At 38.7% G+C, this 25,850-nt stretch overlaps 1 protein-coding gene across 3 annotated transcripts in view; it reads left to right on the top strand.

The window, feature by feature from the left end:
- The window catches only part of CPNE4 (copine 4), a 230,188-nt gene that overhangs the window by 38,923 nt on the left and 165,415 nt on the right, over positions 1 to 25,850 (top strand). For 2 of the 3 annotated variants that reach the window (XM_042043748.1, XM_042043747.1), the window contains exon 2: positions 10,492 to 10,679. In XM_042043748.1, the coding sequence (XP_041899682.1) occupies positions 10,500 to 10,679 (180 nt within the window). In that variant the 5' untranslated portion in view covers positions 10,492 to 10,499. Of the gene's footprint in view, positions 1 to 1,242; positions 1,393 to 10,491; positions 10,680 to 25,850 lie in introns of all 3 variants that reach the window. The other variant, XM_042043746.1, reaches the window with a different exon arrangement.

The raw sequence follows: 25,850 nt of genomic DNA on the forward strand, positions 1-25,850 counted from the left end.
GTTAAAATCCAGATATAAATTCTTGAACAAGGAAGGCATTGCTTTGTGCACTGAGCAACAATCAGGTTTAGCATGTTCTAGATTTTGTGTTTTCTTTAATACTTGACATCTCTCATGGAATATTTGGGACCCAGTTTAGTTATCACCACTCATATTTGGCATGATGGGATATCTACTGAGGCTAGTTCTACTCTTCTGTGCTCTTAGGAAATATCCTGATGACCCTGCTTTACCATTCCTTATGTCCCTGATGCTTTGCAACTGTCTTTCAACAAACACTGTAAGAGAGTAGATAAATTCCTGTTTGAAGAGCAATCATATTCAGCAGAGGGCACGTGAGGGAAGGAATTAAGAGTTTCACAGGTCTGGAGAGAAAGCCTAGGAATGACTTCCAATTCTCAATTCATACAGAACTATGTCTTAGATAACCTGACCATAGTGGTTGCATTTGTGAAGTGGAAACATCTGGCTGGAACTTCAAAACCAGCCTCTTGTGTCTCTTCTCCCTCGAGTGCCATCACTACTGGCTTATTGGCATTCCTTTCTCTCTGTTAGCAGTGGATGGTTCATGGACTTTATTGCACTTTGTATAAATTTGTCCTTTAAAGACAGATGAATGTAGGTGAAGCCTTGTGCAATATGTGCCCAAATCTTAGGGGTACAGCTTGCCTAATGTGAATTTCATGAAATGTTCTCCTACCAGGCAGTGATGTCAATATCAGCAGGTGTTATGGTGTTTTTGTGTGTGGCAGTTGGCAGTAGGACTTCCATCAATACTGACTATGTGAGTTCCTTTTTTTTGTGTGCATCGTTTTAGGAGCTGAGAACCCCTTCCCTCTACCTCTACCTCTGTAATAACTATCAGAGCTGAATTGTTTGTTTTGCCCTTTTGTTGTCAGTATATGCTAACAAAGACTGGTGGGGACTTGTAGATTTCAAAAGGAAGACATATCTCTTGTGTACACTCATAGGTTACTTTTAGAAGTGCTTAAGGGGCAACCTCGTGTCAGACAAAGTTTTATAAAAGACATTCCAAGTATCTTGCTTCTCATCTTTATTGTTGACAACACAGATATTTCTCACATCTCAAGAATTCCTGAGGGAGAGAAACACTTGAAAATTCTTGGTGGCTTGGATTTCTAGAGCTTGTTTTTGAAAGTGTTGTTTAGCCAAAGTCTTGGCACTGCGTCAGAAGGATGTAGGTCTACTATAACATTGCTGACAGAGCTCTGTTGCTTCCAGGGCCCAGGTTAGGATCTCTGTGGGGCTGCGCTGTGTCCTGACACGTTAAGACCCATCTTTGGTAGCTCAGTAGAGCACAGATCCTGGGAAACATGAGCACGCCAGCAGAGGAATGGCCCGGCACTGGCACCAGCGGTACATTTGGCACTGGTAGGACTTTTTGCCGAGAGCATGCTGCAATTCTTTTGTGAATCAATTTGATACCAAAAATATCAACTGGCTTATTTGGAGACTGAATCTCTCATGGTATGGTGGTACTGAGATTGCAAAACACTCCCAATATGGAGTAGGATATAGCTTCCTAGAGGAAAGTCAGAATAAGCTAGTAGAAATTAATCTAGGAAAGAAATTAACACACTCTCCATATAGATATAATTTGGCTGTCACAGCTTTTCTCATGCCTGCAGTTGGAGCTGCAATGTGATTGTATCCCTTGCTGATTTAGCTGAGACAGTAGCAATGTGTGCTTGGCCTAAGTCTCATGGGTGACTCTTCAAATATTTGATCAAGGATCTTGGAAAGAAAATAGTAAGTAAATGACAAGGCAAGAAAGGCTCAGAGTCTAACTTAAACTAGTGGTACAAAGTGTGTTGTCCCTAAACCTATGTTGCGAAGGGAAAGAACTCAGGGCTGACTCCAGCCATCACGTAAAGGTGTTCATTACCCAGCACCCTCCTGAGGGTGGGCAGTTTGCTCCTTGTCTGTCAGAGTCCTGGGAGGCCATAGGAGTTCTGCTTGTTGCTGAAAAAGGGGTCGAGCATGTAGGGGGAGCAACTATGAAGTGAGAGAGCAACTGCTTGCAGCACTATCCACTGCTCCCTTTCTTCTCCTCCTGCTCTACCTGACAGACCAACTTGACTTTAAAGCTCTGTCCCAGTTTTGGGCTCATTGTGGCCCCAGGAGCACTCCTGTATAATCGATAAATTCAGTTTTTCTCACACTGCTAGGAAGCCCTGAGCCAACCTACAGCAGGTAGACCTTCTGGTTGTATTCCAAATGCAGTAACTAAACAGTAAATGGGAGGTCCTCCCTCACTGCTCTTGATGTGCCTGTCTTTGGATCAGGAGCAGGAGGCAACTTCTCTTGTAGAATCATGTTTATGCTGCAGGAAGAGCCACTATAGCCATCTGTTGAGGAAAATTAGCTGTTTGCAATATGTTACATCTGTAAATGGATAAACTCTTCCAGGCATTGCATGTGTTTATATACATACTCTGGTGTAATTGAGTATAGCTGAGGAACACAACTTGCTGCTTCACTCCCAAGTAACGAGCAATATGACGAGAGGAAAAGGCCTCAAGTTGCACTAGGGGAGGTTTAGATTGGATATTAGGAGAAAAATTCTTCACCAAAAGGGTTGTAAAGCACTGGAACAGGCTGCCCAGGGAAGTGGTTGATTTAGCATCCTTGCAGGTACTTAAAAGATGTGTACATGTGATGCTTAGGGACATGGATTAGTGGTGGACTTGGCAGTGCTGGATTAATGGTTGGACTCGGTGATCTTAAGGGTCTTTTCAATGTAAACAGTTCTATGATTCTCCTCTAGCTAATAGACAGTGTGCTTTTGCATGGTGGATAAAGGGTAATTGTAATTTCAAATGTATTTTATGCAAGTGCAGATGATAAGGCAAGGATTAATGTAGTAGACTATACATCTTTCTTGTTGTTCAGAGTTGTCTAATTATTTCAAGAATTATTTTGCCTCAAACATATTCTGAAGGCTCTCAGTTGGATTTATTTGATACCGGAATTTTGACTGCTACACCTTAGAGTGCTGGGATTATTTGATTTTGTTCCAGGCTTATCTTTCTTTGAAGTATAGCAAAATATCCAATTATTTAAGATTTGTGGATAAGTAACTATGTTGTAAAGCTTCATTTCTTGCTAAGACACTTTTATTTTCCACTCTAATACCTAATTGGGAGAACCAATTTTAAAAAAAGCAGCAAACACATATCCTTGGAGTGAATATACTTTTGTTTCTGTGTTTCATTTGATATATCACTTAGTGAAAGCAGCAGACTGAAATGGCAAGCCTAAGAAAATTGTAATGGCTTTTAGTGGTAAGCAGTCAAATAAGTATCACATGGTAGTAGCTTTGAAATTGTGGATTAGAGAGATTAAATTACATTTCTCTGATTTACTAGGCTTACATGTCACTTACATTCACAATTCACTTGCATAGAGTAGGTTTGGTTTTTGTGTGTGTGTAACCGCTCAGTGTGGTGTTTGAAGTGATTCAGTGGTCCTGAGCTTTTTTCCATGTATCGATGCTTAATCCCTGCATTCCCAGCTTCAGGTATTATCATCTCAAAAGTAGTACTCCAGACTCTTGAGAACCAATACCCAAACCAGCAGGCAAATCATTTACTTGTGGCAGCCTGAATTTTACTGGGACTTCATATTATTCAGTCCTGCTTGTAAATCATCAGCTCAGGGAGTCATGGTATAGAACAGTGTGAACTTTGCAGGCATTTATTTATCTTGCTTTTAAAATACATTTTTAACTTTTATAATTGTGAGAAAGGGCTGTAGAACAGTTCTAATGGTTTTGGAAATAGAAATGAAATTAAGAACAAAGCCATTTTTATTAATGTTTTCTGAGGTAAAATATGCCATTTTCATGATTTGGAAGAGGAACACTGGGACTATTTAATGTTTTTGCTTGACAATATTGAGTTGCAAGTGAAGGCTTTGGACAGGCATATTTAAGGAAACAAGACTGTGGATAAGAGGACAGTTGTGTGTGTTCCTGTGTGTCAGCATACTGATGAGCCAGTCTGTTTTCTCTCTAGCTTCTACACTGTTCCAAATAAAATACATTCTGTTACCATACTAAACCAACACACTGTCTTAGAAGGTGTCATTTCATAAACAAGACTGGATACACACCCTCTGAAGCCAGCCTGTGAGCCAGCCTTGCTGCGGGAGAGGCAGACTCCTTGTGTCTGGTACAAATCCAGTGAATGTAGATGAAGCAGACTTTGGCTAATTCTGTGAAAAAAATCTCTGGTACTTTTCCAGTAATAAGCATTGATAGTGCTTTCTAGTAGGGAAGTTGTCTGCATTTATCCCCAGGAAGGTTATTTTGGTCTTGTATTCGTCCAGTCTTCTGGTTTTTATATTAGTGAATTTTTCATTTCTCTTCCCCTGCATATTTTACAGCATTGTAAGAAGGAAGACAGTGGGAGCTCTGTGAAGTAAGAGGTGACTGATGGCATTAGGTACGTGCTGGAGGACCCAGGGCAAGTCCTAGATTTGCTCTTCCAGTAGAGGACAATAGAATATATGTGTTTTAGCACTGACTCTTTAGGTGCTTTGCATTATAGTGAGTCTGACTTCAGTGGGAGCCACTCAGAGCATCCTGATCTGGGCACATTCAAGCATCTCCCAGTGCTCCAGTTATCTTGGGGATTTTCCCTCTCTTAACTGAAATGGGGTTACTGGTATAGGTGCATCACACTTTTGTACAGTGTTTTGTCATGCATTAGATGTCTCAGTTTCTTTCCAGTGACTTTCCCTTCTTCCCTTATAATTGAAACAGTTGGTTCCATGGTAATGAGTCCCTTTGAACTGTCAGTGTGTGTATATTTCCGTTTACACTGCTGGCACTTTGTTCTGAACCTTCTCCCCTACTGTCCAAATAGATTACTTGCATTATCATATCTGTCTCATTGTTCACAATAGCATTGCTTTGGATTCTCCAGATCCCCCTTCCTTACTGAGTTTACTGCTCATTTTTCAAAGGCCTTTATCAAACTCTGGTAGGTGTAACTTTAAATAAATTTTTGTTAATAGTTTTCAGATAATCAAAGTGAAGGAGGAAAAATTGTATTTTTAATTGCACAGACTATCCTGTGGAGGGATCTAGCTAACCTATTGACTTTTCATGGCATAATAATTCATTTTCAAATTAATTTTGGCAGCTGGAATTATGTCTATATTATCTATGATCATTTAAAGTTCTGTAGCAATTTATAATGTAGTTGATGTTGACCAGGATAATTTTTTAATGCCAACAGGAAAGTCTTGTGAGTGATTTGAGATATGGCTGATAACCAGGGGTCTAGGAACATGGTCAAAGATAAGTTATTGAATGACTACGTTTTAAGATAGCACTGATTATTCATGAGAAGTTTCCAGAGATGCACAGAGAAAGGCCAAGGCAATGGCCACAGCAACAACAAAGATTAGACATAATGAAAAAACCTTAATACATATCATAATAAGGATAGATCTGCGTTCCCTGTCATGCTGGGGTCTCTGTTCAGACCTGGGCAAGCCAGGCATCTTAGTGAGCTCCTGATTAAGCACATGGAATATTTATTTAATGAACTTGCTGAATCAGGAACTCCTGATGAATTCCCACCTTTCCTCATTTGTACAAAGCTTATTTACAGCTGAATGTGAAGGAATGGATTTGCTTTTCACAACCAAGGAAGCTTTAGTGCCAACAGCTGATACAGTAATTACTAGAGACTGGGAATTCCCAATTACATAAAATTTCTTAAAGAAAACTGATTACTTACCTCAATTACTGTCATTCCCTGAGGGGGTCCATGGCCTACATTCTGCTGGAGCTGAACAAGTCACTAAACAGAGGAGCTTTTAAAAACTATTCTTCCTGAATGCCCAACAGAATTTCAGCCTTTTCTATAAATATTGCTCTTACTGTATTTTGTTTAACTGAGTTCTATTAATTTTAAGCTTATAACTGTAGACTTGGTTTTCATATTTCCTTTTATTAGACTTTAAACCCTGGAAGATCCAGAAACTGTAGGTACAAAGCTTCCTGTCTAGACAGTTAAGCTGTTCTTATGTTTTGAATACTAAATGTTTCTCCCATATGTAATTTATAAGTATAAATATGTAGGGAGCAGCTAGTGCCACAACATCCAGGGGTTTTAGGCCTGCTCTCTTTTGGAGGCACTTACTCACAGCTCTTATGTAATGTAACTCTACTATTGGTGTTTCCCACCATGTGCACATAACTGTAAACATAATTTACCTTTCCAGGAGCAGACTCTTGCTGTTTACTTCTGTAGAAGCAGGCAGATGCTATTAGGTCATTTTCATTTCATCACCAAAGTGCCAATAAAATAATTCAGACACGGTTCTCAACATACGGTGACGGGAAACCTGCAACCCCCAAATTCATTTGCATGTAGTTTGGTCTGGAATACAGGTTTCTGAATAACAAGACCTTTTTCTAAATCCAAAGCACACTGGCTACTTCTTTTAATCTCAGCATCTTTCTTATTTGCTGCTCACTTATTACCTGAACTGAAGGTGAGGCTGAGTGTGAATGTTTCCCTGATTCTTCACAAGGTGCTGCAGAGAGCCACCTCTTCATTTTTCACCCAGACAGCTTTCAGAAAAGCTTTTTGGACATTGTGCGTGTAGGAGAGCAAAATGACACTGTGGGCAGAGGAGAAAACTTGAAATCTGAATTCAGATAGAAACTTGGATTTATTTCATGTTGAATCTAAGGAGCCTGGTTATGAGTTTGTGGAGAGGTTGTATGGCTTACCTTTTTGTAACAGGGTGGATCTGACTGTGTGAGCTGAATTCAAGTCTTCTAGATCCCAGAGACAGGCATGTACTGCTTGTGTTCTATGTCACAAAGATCCTAACTTCTGCAGGCACTAGGCGACGGAACATTTTTAAGTCATTTCGTCCCCCTGAACAGAGAAAGATGTAGCTGTCAAATGTGTAATACTGATTTTCATCGTAATCCAATCATAATCGTGTCTAGGCAGGCACAATTTTCTGAACTCGTGTACTGTTGCTTTTCATGAAATACCTACAGGTGGGAGCCTTTGTAGCACTACTTTGTACCAGAAATGCCGGGCTTATGTATTTATTTTGATTTTCTGCATGGCTTTGGAGCCAAGGGACCCAAATAATTGATTAGTACTCAACAACGTATCACAGTCTGTACCCTAAAAAGTTTACAATTTGTTTTCTGCATAGTTACAGAGTAGAAGAGGTTGGAAATCACTTCTACAGATCATCTATTCTAAGTCACTGCTTAAAGTAGGTTGCTCTGCTTAAAGTAGGGCCATGCCCTGACAAGTTTTGGGTGCCATGTCCCAACAAGTTTTGGGTGTCTCTAAGGATGAAGACTTTACAAGTTCTGCAAGAAGCATGTATCAGTGTTCAACCAAACTTATAGTAAAAAGTTTCCTTTTCTTTAATCAGAATTTCTTGAATTTCAGTTTGTGCCAGTTGCCTCTTGTCCTGTCTCTGGGCGCTACTGAGAAGAATTTGGCTTCATGTCCTTAATTTCCCATCTCATCATATATATCAATAAGATCCCTTTGAGCCATCAATCTCTTTGAAAAGGTCAAAAGAGCATTTTAATTTCTAGTAAATGAGCTCTAAGTATGCCAGGTACAGAATATGTTTGAGAGAGTGGAGACAGGGACCTGTCTTCACGGTTCTCACCTTTTCTTTGTATGTGACACATTCTTTGGGGGGTTTTTGGGGGGTTTCATTGGTTTGGGGTTTTTTTGTAACCTATTACATTTCAATTTCAGCATAGTGCACTTTGAATTTTTTCCCAGCTGTTACTTCTTGATGTTTCGCCACGGAGAGGTGAAAACAAAAGGCCTGGTTTTGCTTCCCCATTCAGTTCAGTTTAGCACTGGCTAATAAGTTTGTGTGGGAAGCATATGATCCACCGCTTTCCTGTTTTCCAGAGGAAATGAGAGAGAATGTATGCAACAATGAAATGAAAACTTCAGTAATATGTGACCTATCACTTATCTCACTTACTTTTTGTATCTGTGCCATTGCTTTCCTCTAATGGGTACAGCTCATGTTCTGTGAATATTGAAGCCATGTGGAGATTTAAGGAATAACAAGGTTCTAAAGAACTGAAAAAGAAAGAGTTTGTAGCAAAGAAAAATGAATAATTTTTTCCTCCATCAATAATGTATGTAGTTAATTGAAAAAAAACTTCTTACGCAATCTATGTCTATGTTTGTGCAAAATAATACCTTTTTTAGCCACTTTCAGTAGGCTCAAAATCTATTTTCCAGGCCTCCAGCTTCCTGATGTGACATCAGCACAACAGCCCAAGCTGGTGATTATATTAAAGGAAGAATATAATGAGACAAAAGAATAAGGCTGTGACTTGATCTTTTCCATTGATAAATTTAGAACTTGCAAAAGCTGAAATAATAGTTGTAGTGATAAAAAGAAATATAATTTTTGTACTTACCTGCTGTTCTGAAAAACCAGTGTATAATTATTGTAGGAGGAAGAAAAATACATCTCTCCCCCTCACTCTGCTACTTTTTCCTCTTCTCTTCAGTGTTGAAATCATCCAGTTTAATTAAATCACCAGCCTATTTCTGCACAAAGGATGACATTTTATTAATGATGTATGATGTGCATGAGACAGAATTAACCCAATTTTCGAATGGTTTTCAATTTGGAAAGGGCAACATGTAAAAATGTCTTGTAAATCTGTGGGATGAGCTTGTTGAGCAGCTTTCTGAAGGAGATGGGATTATAAAATGATGAATAATTAGACAACAGTCTCTCCAGTCCCTTGCTTTATAACATAGCCTGATAGCATTACCTTTTCCATATCTTCTTTAGTTTTGCCTGTTTTCTCAGTTATGTTTCTTTCCTTGCAGTAAATCCAAGGAACAGTAGTTTAGACAATATTTACAAGTAACTGGGAGGGGCTGAAGGTGACTGTTTTGATCTTAGGGTGTCAGGCACTATGTTTGTGGTGTGGCTCACATTTCAAATATGCCTGTAGAGCCTGCGCTTCAGAGAGTGGTTGGGGTCCACTTGGGCTCACTTCAGGTCTGTCTGAATGGGGTATTCACAGCAGATCAATGGTCGGTAAGTTGTTGTATAGATTTGAAAAATTGTAAGTTGTTAACAAGATTTTATCCCTTCTGCCGGGGGAGCAGATAATCTGCCTCATCATTCAGACTTACGTACCTGAAATTTGTCTGTATGTATTAGAGATTAGCACTAAATTGCCAACTCCTCTTACTCTGAATTGAGAAATACCTTTCTAATTTTACCTTTCTAATTCATAGAAAAACTGGATAGGTGTGATTTTGTGGGTTTTGAGTTTATTTTTAACTTGGAAGATTTGGGGGAAGAAAACTTTACTTTCATTTCCATATCTTGAAATTTAACTTTTATCAAAACAGTTCTCAAAAATCATTAACCTCTGAGAACAGGATGTTGTGGAAGAGACAGTGAAAAGATTTGAAACAGAGCACAAAAAAGGCTTGCTGATTAACTGGCAAGACAAATCTGCCCTCTAGAAGTATGAAATTCATACTTTGTGGCTGTTATGTATGAGGTAAGATGATGAAGGCAGTAGTCCAGGCATTAGGAAGCAGATTTTTAAAGGGTCAGGCTGAAGCTCGGAACAAATGTGCAAATTAGAGTGTTCCCATATTCTTTATTGATGCAAAAATGGCCATATAGGGATTTTTGGTAAGCTCTGTGTTAAAATATTTTTGTTGCTTCTCTTGAGAGAAATTCTTGCTACAAGATTGGTGGTGGTGTTCACAGTGAAGTAAGGGTTGGAGGTCCCTGTTATTCCAGCCATCTGTGTTCATGTAACTCTGATTCTTGACCCAAAAGAGCAAACACTCCATAACAACAAAACATGCCAGCATAAATATTCTGCCCTTCTGTTTAGAACATCAGTCTTGGCTACTTGCTTAGGAATGGAGGCAGGTAATCTTCTGCAGTATGTGTGGAAACAGTGAAATGTATTTTGGAATTTAAGGTTGGTATGAAAGGGTCCTTCTATGGCATTTATGCCAAAAGTTTGTGTAAGAAACTTTTGTGCATACTCTTTAGAAGGAATAGAGAGAAATAAAAGCAGATTGGAGGTGTGCTGAACAAATTTAGTTTACCTTTGTTAAGGTGTTATCATAAGAAATTTGAAGTTACCATGCTGTGTATCTATCCTTTGGCCTGGGGAAATGTGGCTCTATAAGCAGGAACAGAGCTGGAGGTTGAGGTCACAGTTCACCCCCAGAGTTCAGAGGCATGGTGGAAAATTTTGTTCTGAACTTGGCTTATAAACATATGAGATGATTATTTCTTTGTTCTATAGGGATTCCTTTGATTTTATTCTTTCCCCTCAGTCTCTGGCTCTCATTCACAGTTATTGTCTAGCAGAACTTTGCATTGGCATCTGTGTGGAACGAGGGGCTGTACTGTGTGTGCACCATCTTTTAATAGAGCTTTTCTTTCTTTCAGAACAAGGAATGAAGAAAATGAGCAACATCTATGAATCAGCAGCCAATACCTTGGGAATTTTTAACAGCCCATGCCTGACTAAAGTGGAGTTGCGAGTCACATGCAAAGGCATATCAGACAGGGATGCCCTCTCAAAACCAGATCCTTGTGTCATCCTTAAAATGCAGTCGCATGGCCAGTGGTTTGAGGTGAGTGTTCAATAAAATAAAATTGATTCTTCTGGCACTTTTGGATGGCATAGACAAACTGAGGCAAAATTGAAATAGCAAGAACAATAAAGAGAAGAAACAATTTGAAGCCTGTGGCATAATCATGTAAGAGTGAAGGGAGATTTTCCATTAACCCTAACATACTTTGAATCAGAAACTTTAAACTTCTCTTTGGAGTCAGATTAAAAATTGAGATGAATAAAGAATGAAGCATCATAAAACTTTTTTCTTTAGGGCTTCTTTTTTCATAAAAGCTATATAATAGCAGAGATAATGATAGTGACCGCCAGGCATTACAATATAAAGAAGAGGAATACTGTGGAAGAGTGGAGGATTTATTATTACTTGGCAAGGGATTTGGTGGCAGAGTAGCTTGATTTGCAAATTTTGAGCATTACAGTTGGATTCATTGTTGAAGTTAGTAAAACTAATGTATTTGCCTTATCAATTTGCCTTGTATTGCAGATTGCATGTTTGATTAAAATCCTGCTTTGTGTTATTTTGCCTGATCATGGAAATGATTTCTTTCATAACTGGAAACAGGATGTCTTAAAGAAATTAAAATTGTAAATATAGAATATAGAATGGAATGTAATACTTTTAATGATGTCATGTTGGTTATTTTACTTAAAAGTTATAGTTGAGTGTTTGCGCTTAATCAAGCTAAAAGCTGTGACTTTAAAAAGAGAATAGAAAGTATGTAGAGAAAATTACGAATGTATTAAATCCAGTTAATTTTGAGTGCATATCCGTCTGTCTGTTTTCAAGAGTTTTAGCATTCAGCATAGGATTGTGTTATCTATGAAAAGATAAAAAAAATAATGGTGAGCATATGCAGAAAGCAAAATCTTAAATTTAGGGGTCTTTTAATTTAGCATTTTCAGCCAAGTTTGTCAGACTTTGAGGATTTTGTTCAATTTATTCCAATCGTTTTGACTTGTGGACCTCTGAAATTTTTCCAGTGCAGTCCAGCACCAGCCTAGGAAAGTTAAGGGTTTTTTGACGGTATTCTTCTTCTTTTCTTAGTTTGCTCTTGTGGAACCACTAGACGTATCCCTGGTAGAAAACCAGACTGTAAATAGAAATAAAACTTTCGCCATTGTTTTAGTGCTACAAAATCAGTGTGTCCATGTATTGACATTTAGGGTGATATAATAGTTAGCCTAAAAAAAGGTAATTTTAGGTATCTGTGTAGAAAGAAGCATTTAGCTGCACTGTGTGTAATCACACAAATAGTAGAAATTAACCAAGCAATGGATTAAAGGTCAAAATAAATGAAATGCCCATTTGGAATGGACAGAATGAAAACTTTTGTGCTGTTTCAATTCTCCAAATAACTTTGTGTGCATTTCACATCCAGTTTGTCTTTGGCAGGGTAAGTAGACTAAAATTATATATTCTGATGTAGTAATGGAGATTCCTGCTATTTGATGTGGTTTTTAATTTGGAAAGTGATTGTCTGAATAGAGTAATTCTTGCTGAACAGATCTACCCACTGATACAATTCTCATCATACATCATTTGCTCCTACTGTCTAGTGAGAGTCCAGGCCATTCATTTTAGTATGAAGAAAAAGTTTTTATTAGTTCGTGTTCCTATCAGTGCTGCAAAGCGAAAACCACTCTGATGTGATGAGTCTTTTCTGGCCAGCACATTCCTAACAGAATTTTTAATTAAGTTCCATTTGCTGAGCTAAATTGAGTAGAGTCACTCAGGTATAGCTGAAGACATAATTTGGCTGGAGGAATCTTCTGCTGATGGCAATCAATGATCCAGCAAGACCTGAAAAAACAGACAAGGTAATAATTAAAAAAACCTAAAATCTAGTTACCAGTGAAGTGAGTCACTAAATGGCAACCCAAAAAAAGGAGTAGAACTGAGGAGTGTGGATTTAGTGCCTTCATGAAATGATCTTGAATTTCCAGATACCTTAAACCCCTTGGAGATCCAAACATTCTGTAGCAAGATAAAGTATTACTGAAATATACATACTGATCACATTCTCTGGTTGCGTGGAGTCCGATATACAGGTCTGTGTAGGTTGTGCTCTTGCATATAAGTGCTTTTGAAATCCGTGGAAAGTACCGAGGGCTGGCTGCACAGCTGCTCCTGGGCCAGATGCAGCTGAAGCATGTGGGCTTAGGCTGATGGGGTTGCACTGTGCGTGAAGTTAGAGACCCTGGGATATGAGGGAGTCGCTCTACAGGTGCAGACAATCCCTAGAAGTGAGTAATCTGTGCACATTTGTCTCTGGGATAATTTTGATAAAATATGTCAGCCTGTTGCTGAGGAAATATTTTTTTTTCAGTTCTGCAGTTCTGTGTGTGCATATGTGTGTGTTTGTGTAAATTATGCCACCCACACATGTAAATATAGAATGAAAATGTGTTGATGCTCTTGTAGAGTGGGTAGATGCAGTTTCCAGAGATTGGAAATGACATCTAAGTAGTCTTCTTGATTTTTTTTTTTTTTAATTGTGGTTTTCCTGCTTTGTTTAGTTTTGGGGGATTTTGTTTCCTGGACACAGAATTGGTGTGGTTGAAAGGGACCTCTAGAGATCTCATGGTCCATGTGCTGATCAGGTGAGGACACCTAGGGCCAGTTGCCCAGGACTGTGTTTTTGAGTATCTGTAAGAGGGAGGATTCTGCATACTCCCTGGGTAACCTGTGCCAGTGCTTCGTCACTGTCACAAGTGAAAATATGTATCCTCATCTTCCTATGTTTCAACTAGTGTCCATTACCTCTGGTTCTGTTGCTAGCCACCAGTGAAAAGAAGCCCAGCTCAGTTGTCTTTGGACCCTCCCTTCAGCTATTACATTCATAAGATGCCCCCTGAGTGCTCCAGGTGTGTCACCTACAAACTTGCTGAAGGTACAGTCTGCCCCATCATCCACGTCATTAATGAAGATCTTAAACAGGATCCAGTACTGACCCCTGTGGCCCACTGCTAATCACTGGCATCCAACTAGAATTTGTCCCACTGATAACCAGCCTCTGGACCTGGACAGTTTTCAATCCACCTCACTGTCTGCTCATCCATTCCCTGTATCAACAGCTCCTCTATGAAGATCTTAACAGGAGGCAGCATCAAAGGCTTTATTGGGGTCCAGGTAGAAAATATCCACTGCTCTTCCCTCATCTACCAGGTCAGGTAGATCTACTTCATCTTAGAAGTTTGTCAAGTTGGTCAGGCATGACTTTTCTCCTGGTTGTCTACTCATGATGATTTTCTTATCCTTAATGTGCCTAGGATTAACTGCTCTATCAACTTCCCAGGAACTGAGGTGAAATTGGTGGGCCTGTAGTTCCCTGGATGATTTGATGAGGGACACATAATTCCTCAGATGTGAAACCATTAGGAACTTGGACAAATACTCAAAGAATTCTTGGTGCTGTCCCCAGCTCTGGGAGAGATATGCTTGCTGGTTTTCTCTTCTTGTCTGGTGTTTCTCTGTAAACACACCGGCACATGCACAAGTGTGCACAGACACCTCCCATACATTTCTCTTTGTGCGTGTGTTGGTGCTGGCTGAAAAGCACTATCTCCACCAATCTAGAATGTAAATGATATGTTGTGTCTCCCAGGAAAATCAGCAGTTTACTCTTTCTCTCACATGAAGCCTAACATGACAGGGTGTGATACAGCAGAATTTAAGATGATGCTGTATTTATGTACTAAAAGCCAATTTGCTGATCCAAATTTTAGCTCTTCTGGCCTTAATTTTAGGCAGGTACACACTTGCAGGGTGGCCAAACGTTGTACTTAAACTGTTTGTTTAAGATAATAATTCAATGGCTTTTTTTCCATTTTGATTTGAATGTGTTCAAGGAGTTTAAACATTGCACTAAGTATCAGATGGTGAATGACTGAGGTACATGATGACAAATTCCTTTGCTCCAATGATTATTTTACCCACCTAGAGTGTGAATGTCCATGTGCAATAAATGTTAACTGTGTATAGCATTGGAGTCTTCAGCTGAGATGTGCTGGCACTGGAATTCTCATTGACTCCTTATTCCTAAGAAATTAGCGTGGACCTTTTCACAGGTCATCTGCATATGGCAAATACCCATAGTACACATTATTTTGAAAGCTGAGTAAGTTGCTGAGCTGTGTCTGGTCATACAAGATTTACATGAGATCAGGAGGTGTCATACAGCCTGGCATAGCCAGATGGAATGTGGTGTCTGTAGCTATGAAAAGAGAACAGGAGCTTAGGAAGACAAGTAGCCATGTTTGGGAACTGGGGAGGGCTTTCTGTAATAGTACTCTTCTGGCTTTCAGCAGCAGGACAGTAGAGTGTCTGCTGCCTTGTGGATTTGAACAGCCAGCTGGAGGTTTTGCTTTTTACCCAAAGCTTTTATTAAATCTCAATAACTGCAGAGTAAATAAAGCAGCGTCCAAAGACAACATGCACGTGCTAAAATTTGTCTTGATGGAATTGGATGAAATCATTAGAATGGATAAGTTTGTTTACTGAAATAGATTTTTTTGTTGAAATATTCTCTGAAGTCCCCTTTGTGAAACTCAGTGAGCTTTGACAAAAGTGTGTTGATATTCTTAAAACAAAAGTTATTCACTTGTAATTTAGCATGACATTTCAAGGATCAGCTTGGCAAGACTAAACAAACAAAACTGGTTTTTCTGGGTTTCCTTTTCCTTTCACATCAACCTGCACATCCACACAGACCCTCGTGCAAACAGATGATAGAGACCAGTGAGCTAGGAAATGCATGAAACTAGTTAAGGTACAGCATACCAGTGGAGCCTACTAAACAGGCTTCATAAGAATCAGGCTATAGCAAGGACACAGTCTTGCTCTTCATCTGTATTTGCTTTTCCTCTTAGTCCTGCTCTCTCTTTTCTTTCATTTCTGAATTTCACCTACCTCAGCTCTATTTCCATTCCCAGCACCTGCTGCCACATTTCTCTCCTCTCCATATTTGAGACTGGGGGAGATTCCCTGCCCCTTCCTAGTCTGGGGGAAGGATCTGAAGAGAAGACCCTGAGGCAGACTTCAGCTATTTGTTTCCATAGATACCCAAAAGTATTTTTCATGTTACCCATCTGTGGCTGTTACAGCCCACTGCAGAAGCCAACAAGCCATGAAATAGGGGAGTCTGTGGGATGATATATTCCATGACTCTACCAAACAGTTCCAAAATAAACACAAAAATACTGTGGAGAGGGAAAAATCCCACCACATATAAGTAAATGTGAAAAAATACCTCCTTTTTAGTTCATTTTGATGAACAAGTAATAGATGAAGCGTTTGGATGGAACTGGAAGTTTCAATGATCAGAAACAAGAACTACCACCAAGCAACCGTACAGAATGAGGCTTGAGGCTGTCTAACCCCATCTGGCGCCTAGTTGCTAGTTGGTGACAGTGAAGAAATATGGGATCACAGAAATATAAAAGTGTCTTTCCAGCTTGTTCTTCCAGCTCTCAGTGATCTGCAGTTCAGGGAGTTCTTAAACAGAAGTTTATGCCTTTGTAATTGTAAAAAAAAAGTTGGTAGAATAATTTCCATAACTTAGTTCAGATAATTCTAAAAGTTTTTGTATATGAAAAATAAAATTTCAGGATATCCTGGGACATAAGGGTTCAGCAGCTTAAGTGGGGGTTGAATAAGGTAAAATTACTTGGCTTTTTTGAACTTGCCTCTTGGTGATTAATTTTAAGTTCCTTGGTCCTGTATTAAAAGAGACACTGAGAAAATCCCTGCTCATTTTCTCAATGCCATTTGGGATTTTATTCTTCTGATTTGTCTGTGACTGTATAAAAAGGCAATCTATGTTTTGAAGATTCAGCATACCTAACCTGTCACAGAACATGGGCTTGTTTGGGTAGTTATTTGAACTATGTTTATTTTAGAGCATTGCAGAAATGCAGTGCCATAACCTGTTGTTGCATTTCCACAGAGATTTCTGGGCCGTGATTCGGGATTTATTCTCTGCTTTAAAAAACTGCAAGGCTTCACAGTGGGCTGGTTTATTGGATGTTTGATGGGTTTGGAGAAATTTTTGAAATAATACTCTAGTCAATGCTAGAGCATATTCTAGATATTATTTTTCTCATTCCATTCTTAAGATTTCAACTTGGTGAACAAACATCCTGTATAAAATTAACTGTAAGTAAGGGGGTTACAGTAAGATGAACATACCATCTTAGGAAGATTATTCTCTGACAAGTAAAGGAAATTACAAAATTCTTATATTTTATATCAGATTAATATGATGGCAAGGAGATCCTTTCACTGAATAGAGGTTATGAAATTAGCTATCTCATAGTGAAGAAGCTTCTGATTCGTTTGCAGATTTGGGATTTTTTCTCTTCGAGAAGGCTGATAATTGGAAATACTACCTGCATGTTCTCTGGCCAAAGCGTAGATCAAAGTCTTTAAAGAAATTCTAGATCTGTTGTAAAATTGGATCCATGCAGATTGTGATTTATGAAAGCCAATGGGGAAGAATTGAGTCTTTACCTGAAATGATCACGACCTTCATCAGGAAAGAAAGGCAATGGGATTCTTTCTAATTAAGCCACAACGTAGCCAAGGTCCTACCTTTCCTGACTTGGGGCTGACAGTCAAGGTGATTGGCCCCTCCTGCCCAGATCATTCAGGTCTTCAGAGCACTTGGTCTTGTGTACAGCTCTATGCCCTTCACAACTTGCAGGTGATGATCTGGGAGTGCAGGTGTTGATTACTGACCTTTGGATATAGGAATAAATGGGAGCAGTCTGGCTGCATTCATTTCCCAAGGGATGTTCCTAGAAGGTGATGCTTAAGTCTTTTAGGAGCCATTAGACTTACCTTGTTTTCACTCATCAAACTGAAAGCTGTGATTTTATTTACACCATGGCATTGTGCCTGCGTATATGCCTTTATGGTTTATTTCATCCTCATAATTTTATATCATACTTTTCTTTCTCCTTTTTCATCAAGTCTCTGTTGATGCTAATGAATGTTTCTTTACTCAAAACTACTTGGTAACCTCTGTTGCTGCCAAGATTTGCTTTTAGCTTCTGATTTCTGTTCCTGATATACTTTCTTGAAGTCTTTTTGTATGGTGTGACTGTCAAAGACAGCTCATCTTTTTCAAGCACCATTGGAAGTCTGTGAGGTCAGGCTGCAGGCTAATTGAATGTTTTATCTTGGTGAGTTCTCAGCCTGAATTCATCTAATCGGATATTTTTCTTTCGAAGCCTTTCCTTTCCTTTCTAATATTTTGGAGGCACCCTCTCTTCCAAGGGTTTGCCTGCTGAGGGCCTCCTGTCATTAACTCTTTCTGGAAAAAGAAAAGTTCTCCACATGGAGGGAATCTGCTATGCAGTTTTTCTCCATATCCTACACAGCATCATTCATAATATTCTGTTCAGCCACTAATGCACTTAGTACGTGTTTAAAAATATAGATGCACAAGCTCAAAGCCTGGAACTGTAATTTATATTACTCTTCTTAAAAAGAAAGAGAATGCTCTCACAGGTCTTTCCCAACTACTTATGCAAAGTTAGAATTCTGAAAACTAAAGGCTGTAATTTTTTTGTGTTGGCAAATATTTGATTAGAAGCTGGTACTGGGAACTTTTTCCTCCTGTGCCTAGCTCAGAGATATGAACATCATTAGGTTTTGATGAGATTTCTTTTTAGACCCCAGGTAATAATGTGTTTGTTTATGTATTTTAAATCTGTTTTATAATAACTCCCTCTTGTTTTTATCTCATCCATCACTGTTGCTTTTTCATGAGCCTTCTCCTTGTCTCAGCGTTTAAATACAGCCACTGTGCTTTTTATCCTGTCTTTTTAAATCAGCTAGTCTTTTAGCTTCAACTCATTTGAATCAGACATGTTGTCTCAACTGGAAACAAATAGTGTCATGTTGAGTCAATATATATGAAATATCATATTATTCCACTAGCTCAAATATCATTTTCTGCCTTTGTAGTCGAGTTTGTGAAATGTAATGCATGTGCAAAGGAGGGAAAATAGACGTCTTTGTTCTTATTGAGAGTGGTCATATTTGAACGGGATGATTCCTCTCTACCAGAGCTGGAAGCCTGCTTCTGTGTCTGTCCAACTAAACCTCTTCAGATCCTCTGTCTTCAACTCATGGAGAGTGAAGAGTTATTTTCTCAAAGTTTACATAATTGAATAAAACCACATGTACTCCTGGGAAGTCAGGAGGGAATGGAATGCTTACGTATGAGAGGTGGTAAAAGCCACATGGTCTCTCCCTGAACTTGTGGCCTGGACCATCCTCTACCAGGAAGATCTTCTGTTGGGGCTGATTTCCAGGAACCTTCTGCCTGGTAAATCATCCCATGGGAGAGCCATAGAAATGAAATGTGGGATCACGTTGTCATTTTTTTGTTAGGAAATATTTACATTCTTAAAAATCAGTTCAATACTGAACTAGCTTAGATGAAAATCTGAATGACCTGTACTTGTTTACATCCTTGTTTCAATGTGCAGTGGATCAGGGGTTATGGAAATGATTGAGGAACTCTGTTCCTTCATGGTGAACAATTTCTCTATAGCCACGCTCCAGCAGATGTCTTCAGCTAGAGTGTGTCTGTGTTTGCAAGTAGCACTATGCACTTATCTTGGCATTTGTTCCTGTGGAGGAGCCAACTGGGTTGGGTGCTCAGCTGTCAGATTTCTCTATGGCTTTGCAGACATTTGTGTATTGTTGCTGGTAGAAACATTTTGAACGGTTTTAAGCTACTCAAAAATTTTGCCTTCATCTTAACTTTTGAGCAATTGGATTGCAGACATGAAATACTAAGAAAGAACTGAGAGGAGTTCTCATCTGTTCTTGTATTTATGAGATTTAAGATGTCAAAATACTATAACCAACAAAATATTTTACTGTATATTAATGAAAGTGCTTTCTTTACCTCATTAACAGGGCAGCTGAATTATTCCCTCTTCTCATGCAGTTCTAGATATTTCTTTGTTGTTAATGTACTTTCATCAGTGTTTCTAATCATCCTAAGCCATTCCTGTAAATACTGCCTTTAGCCATGTTGTCTATTTGATGGTTCTTAATTCATGGTTCCTTAACTTTTCACAACTTTTTCTTAGGATAGCTTTCCATGAAAGCTGTGACTCTTACACACTGTTCTCAGTCATATATATGCATGCATATATATATATATATATATATATACACACACACATTATCTAAGGAAGATATCAAGAAAAAGAAGGTTTTACAGTGCTTCCACTCTTTCTTAACCCTGAATAACTGGTTTGGTAGGAATATCTATAGGAGGAATTCTATACTGCCAGCAGCGCCAAAAAAAAAAATTCTTTTGCTTACTTCCCCTGCAGTTTAATTATTTATCAATGTGGATACAAATATTGCTGCTAGCAAGAATTTCTCTTGCTTCTTTCCAGTCCTGTGAGATATTTTTCTCTCTCACGGAAGATATTAGTAGAGTTCTATAAGCTATGAACACCTGTGACCTTGCAAAGATTTGTTTATAGTACAGTAGAAAAAAATATTTTGACAATGGATGTTTTAGGATTTTAGCCAATCACCCCAAGGGGTGGCTGATCCTTTGTCCAATTAGACTATGAAGAAAAAAGTCTGTAAAAGAGTTGTAAAATAATTAAATAAATCAATCTTGCTGCACAATGCCTGCCTGCTGGATCTCTCTTCTCCTCCCTACCACTGCGGGACACAGTGATATATCAGATACATAGTATTTTAAACTTGGATGGAGAGTTTAAGGCTGCTTTTGTCATGGGCAGGCAGATGCACATTTCAGATTACCTCAGTTATATGCCTGCCTCTCATGAGCTGTTTTTTATAGATACAGAAACCTCACACATCTCCAGAACAGATTTTAAGCCTGGTTTGACTTCAGTAGTCTGACAGATTTTGATAAACCTACAGTAAACAGGAATCTTTGGAGCTGCTTTGTAAGTAGATAATTCACTTGATTGATTCAGTACACTGATTCTTAACCTGTAGCATCAGAATGGGACTTAGAGATTGTCAGCAGTGTGAGCCTCTTCTGCGTTTACTGTGAGGAGCTTTAGGGCCTAATACAAATTGTTTCCTGAAGGAAAAGAGCACTTATGAAACTCTGAGAATAAGTGATTTAGAAAAACAGTCTGAATTACTGCGAATGTGTTTTGAGAAGTCTTCTATTCAAATACTGATTGACCAGGGATACCAAGTTCATTAAGCTGGTTTGGTTTAAAACCATTGCGTAATAAGAGAACGTGCTGTTGACATGAATTGATGGAGTTCAAGTTTGTGCAAAGGAAAGTAAAAGCAGTTTTACTGGAACCACTGTTTTGCATCTTCCCTCATGTTTGGTAGTAGCTTAAAAATGTATTGTATCAGTTATGTTGTAACCAGGCCAGAATACAGACTCCCTGGTATCTGACTGAGAATTGAAATGTCCAAGATGCATTTCTGTATAGATGCACTGACCTCATCTGTTAACAGATATTTCAGGATCTGCCTGATTTTTTTTTTAATTTTTTTGAAAAATTGAAAGGATTGATTTTTTTCTTTCTCCCCTTGAGAACTTTACAATTTTGCATGTAAAAACAGGTAATCAAAGCAGAGCCACATTGCATCAACTACCAGAATCGTGATTTCTGCTCTTGTTTCTTTGCCACTCTTTGCATTCTCCGAAAGAGGAACCTAGATGTAAACTAGTAAGACTAGTCTCTGAAGACAAGAAAGCAACAGGGCTGAAAAAATCTCCTCTCCAAGCAGAGGGCTTGGAGTGGCTGCTACCACCACCATGCTACTGCTGCTGACAGCAAAGCAAAATTTTACCAATTCTGGCTCTACAAAGGTGCTTATTTGCTAAGAAAATTTTAGGGCACTGTGAATCCAAAGAAAGTCCATACTATTTGGGTGTAGATTGCGTAGGTGATCTGTATAAATTTACCTGCTTTTGCACTTAAAGATGGCAGAATAAAAATACATGACAAGCCAATTCTTGGTTTGAGCAGTCTCTTCTAGAAGAGCATGTAAGTCATTGGAACTGGAATCATTGCTGTAGCTCCCTATGAATAATTGTTTTGTTCGAAAGGCCTACAGTGTATTGTTCAGCTACTTTTTAGTTTGAAATTCATCATAAAATATTAACTGCAACTATCAGAGGTAAATGTCACAATTTTGTGAGATACTCAGTTTTATTCCACACCACCAACGTGGGATGTTGTGATTTTGAAGCAGAAAACTGTCCATTGTGGTAATCTGGATTTGTAATGATAAACTTAATCAGAGGGATTCAAGGTTTGTTTTTCAATTCAATTTCAATTAAAAACCAAATCAATTTAAAATATGAGGTTTGAGGCTTTTGTTTTTCAAATATTTGGAAAAACTCATTGACTTGCTATGGCACCAGCTGGCTCGTGTATGCCATTGATGTAGAACCAGCTGCATTTGGATGCAGAACCAAATGATGCACTGCATCCCTTCTATATGCCTCTTCAGGGAAACATTAGGATGATCATTGTATCTTGTTGTATTTAACTAAAAGTGCTGTTTGAGGGCTGATTAGTCTGCTGTTGCCTTGTAACTGGGGTAAACTTAAAAGCTTATGCTGTGTCACTGCCAAATGAACTGGACTAACTTCAATAGCCTTACTCCCCTGGCTGCCCTTCAGATTCCACATGGATGCAGAACTGTTTTCACTGACAGTGGCATTTTCTGTTTTAAAACTGTATTTGCACTTCTCCAGCTTATATTGGGTTTGTCAGCTGCCATATAGGTGTCTTTCCTATTCTGCACAGGAATATACAATATAAATTCCCATGCCTTTGTTTCTCTCTTTGAAGTTATTGACCTTATGTTCATTGTCATCTGATGTTTCAGTACACTTTTTACAGTCCCCAATGTGTGCCTAGTTTGTTGAAGGCCTGTGCTTGCCTGCTTGATTCCTTCATTCTTTAATTTAAATCCCAGAGTAGATCCTTGACCATCTTTGCATTAGTCTTACTCTTTCTTTTAATAAAAAAGCTGTCACAGAATATCCTGAGTTGGAAGGGACCCACAAGGATCACCAAGTCCAACTCCTGGCCCTGCACAGGACATCCCCAGAAGTCACACCATGTGCCTGAGAGCATTCTCCAAATGTTTCTTGGACTCTGTCAGGCTGGTGCTGTGACCACTCCCAGGGAGCCTGTTCAGTGCCTGACCATCCTCTAGGTAAAAAAGCTGTTCCTAATATCTGACCTAAACCTCCCTGGACACAACTTCATGCCATTTGGTAAGGAATGTCCATTCCTTCTTCCTTAGTATGGTGGGACTTGCTTGATCTTCTGCCTGATTTAGCCTAATAGCTCCATAATGAAGTGATGTCCAAAATATTACAGACAAATTTTCCTTTTTCCTATATATAATTTATATTTTTCCCTGGGAATTTATTGAGATTCTCTAATAATAGTGGAAAATGTTGATGATAGCTAACCTTGTGGTGGAGAGTGAGACTTACCTTTAACGAGTTAAAATTCTACATGCAACTCTGGTTCCACCCAAAGCTGTTATTTTTGAATTCAACTGTAAAGCTGTTTTGCAACTTGTGGAGATTTTTTGCCCATATTTTGATTGGTTTTGAATTTGCTGCTGAACATTGAATTGCTGCATTGGCACCAAAAATAAAGTGCTCACAGGGCTTGCATGCTTGTTTTTTAAATTTATACCCTAGACTTGCTTTTCAGGTTTGATCTGATGTTGTCATTATTTAAAGTAGCCATGTCCTGACCTTCAGGTGCCCCTGCATTTTGTGGGAAAGAAGGTGGTTGCAAGTCCCAGGTTTAATAGAAAACACACTCAGTGTAACTATTCCAACTTGATAATATTTTGGTCTCTGAGCTTTTCTTTTGTGATGGAAATGTTTCCAATTCGCATCATTTGCATTAAAGAATGAAAGAAATCATTATAACACTTTAGGAACCATTAAAATTTTTTCTTTATAGTTTAGAAGAGCTGTACATATACTCTCCTAAGCTGGGCATCAGCAATTTATGTTCGTGTTATTTTTAGAAGGCTAATACAAGGAATACATGCATCTTTAAGTAATTTTGAAACCAAGGAAGTCTGTAGTTTCGAATACATTTTAATTATATCAGTTGGGAATAATTTTAAATAAGATTCTGACATAATGATAAAGTTCACAGAGTTTACATTGTCATAGTATGCATCTTTCCATCTGGATATCCTCTTTCAAAGCAGCCACGTGCTCTTACCCATTTAACTGGAGCACAGCTGATGCAGGCTAATTACTTTTTCCTCCTTTTCATTGTATCACTCTGCTTTTTCTGCTGATTTCAGCTGGAGTTGGAGGTCAGTCTATTTAAAGAGCCCACACTTTTATCTTGATGTCTCTTGTGAAGCATTGTATAATTTGGCTACTCCTGGGGATCTTTGTGATGAGGGTACATAATTTACTGACCATCTGCCTGCCTTTTCCTTTTCCTTTCATTACATATGCAGAGAGGAAAAACTGTTAAAGAAGGGGGTCACGTAATACATATATAGAACTTGGTTGCTGACCAAGTTACATACTGTGTTTGTCATTCAGAAATCCTCTTTCTGCCAGAAGTTGGTGTTATATGAAATTCAAAGGAGGACTGGTCTGTGGCACACAGTACTGAAGAGAAATGTTTATCAAGGGTTTGTTTATTTTAAAAGCAGTTGGTTGAGCTTTTTCATAACATTATTGTTGATTTCCTCACAACTTTATATTGCCTTCAGACTGTATTCAAAATCACAAGCTACCCCTTACTTTGTGACCAGCATTCTTGTATGACAGCTCTGGGGGTCCTCATTCTTCCCCAGCAGGGAGCTATTGAAAGTCCTGAATGACCAGGCTGGAAGGGCTCAAGTTAGTTTTAGTTGGGCATGGTATGTATATTTGAATATGACAAAGTGGAGAGCAAGACAAGATGGAACAGACACTAATGTAGAATCAAAATGAGTTCGTAGCTAAAAAACAGTAGCATGGAAACTTTAATACAGCTTGGAGAGCAGCAGAGCGTGGCCTCAAGAGAAGCCTAGGGAAGAGACTTTCGGATCTGAGATTATTTTAAAGGACATGTCTGGCTGTGAGGAAAGAAAATTTTATTCATTTGACTTCTTTATGAATGCTTTAAAATAGTTGCATCAAAGCTTCCTGACTCTAGAGAACTCTAGAAGCCACTGTTCTAGAGAACAAGTCCTTTGAGGAATGGCTGAAGGGAATGGCTTTGCTTAGCCTGGAAAGAAAGGGGCTCAGAGACCTCAGGTTATACCAGGAGAGGTGTAGGTCAGATATTAGGAAAACATTCTTCACCAAAGTGGTTATTGAGCAGTGGAATAAGCTGCTCAGGGAAGTGATTGAGTCACCATTCCTGGACGTATTTAAAAGTTCTTTAGATGTGGTGCTTAGTAATATGGTTTAGTGGTGGACTTGGCAGTGCTGGGTTAATGGTTTGACTTGGTGATATTTAAGGTATTTTCCAAACTAGATCATGCTATGCTTCTATCCTATTTTCATTCTCAGTGGAATAATCTTACAGAACCCAAATCTTGGCACATAGTTCAGTGGGATCATACTTTACTGAGGTTTATACCTGGATGGCTGCTCTCGCTGTTGGTCCTTTTTGCCAAAGTGTCAATACCTCCACTTGGTCATGGTGTGTCTGCAGAGTGATGTTTCATGCAGCAGATTACAGTAGGTATAGGTGTGATGGACATATTCTTAGCCATCACTTCTAAAAGTGATCTCTTAAACTTTTCAGGGACCTTTTATCTGATTTCACAAATTGCAGTTTTATTCTAAAAGTATATGTATGAAAATTCAGATCTAAAGTAGTGCTTTTGCACAAGCTTTTTGTGGTGAATTTTTGTCCCCAGTTTCTTGCCATGCTGTTGTGTGTGTTTATAAATACTTAGCGATGAGTTCTTAGAGGCAGAAAATACATCTTTTTTATTTGCAGAGAATAGTAAGAGTCTCTAGGTGTCATTTCAATAAAATAATCATACTGATGGGTCTCTGAGTAGTAGTAAGTGTGATATAGTTGAAATGATCTAGTAACTTACCTTGGAGTGAAAGTTGCTTATTTGGTGGTACAGAGAAAAGCGAGCAAAGCATACTTGGTTATTTTTTGTTATCTTTTGCTTAGAGAAAAT

This window comes from Corvus kubaryi, unplaced genomic scaffold (assembly GCF_017639235.1).
Source record: "Corvus kubaryi isolate FWS band 111438036 unplaced genomic scaffold, C.kubaryi_AGA036_p1.0 37398, whole genome shotgun sequence".
Lineage (NCBI taxonomy): Eukaryota > Metazoa > Chordata > Aves > Passeriformes > Corvidae > Corvus > Corvus kubaryi.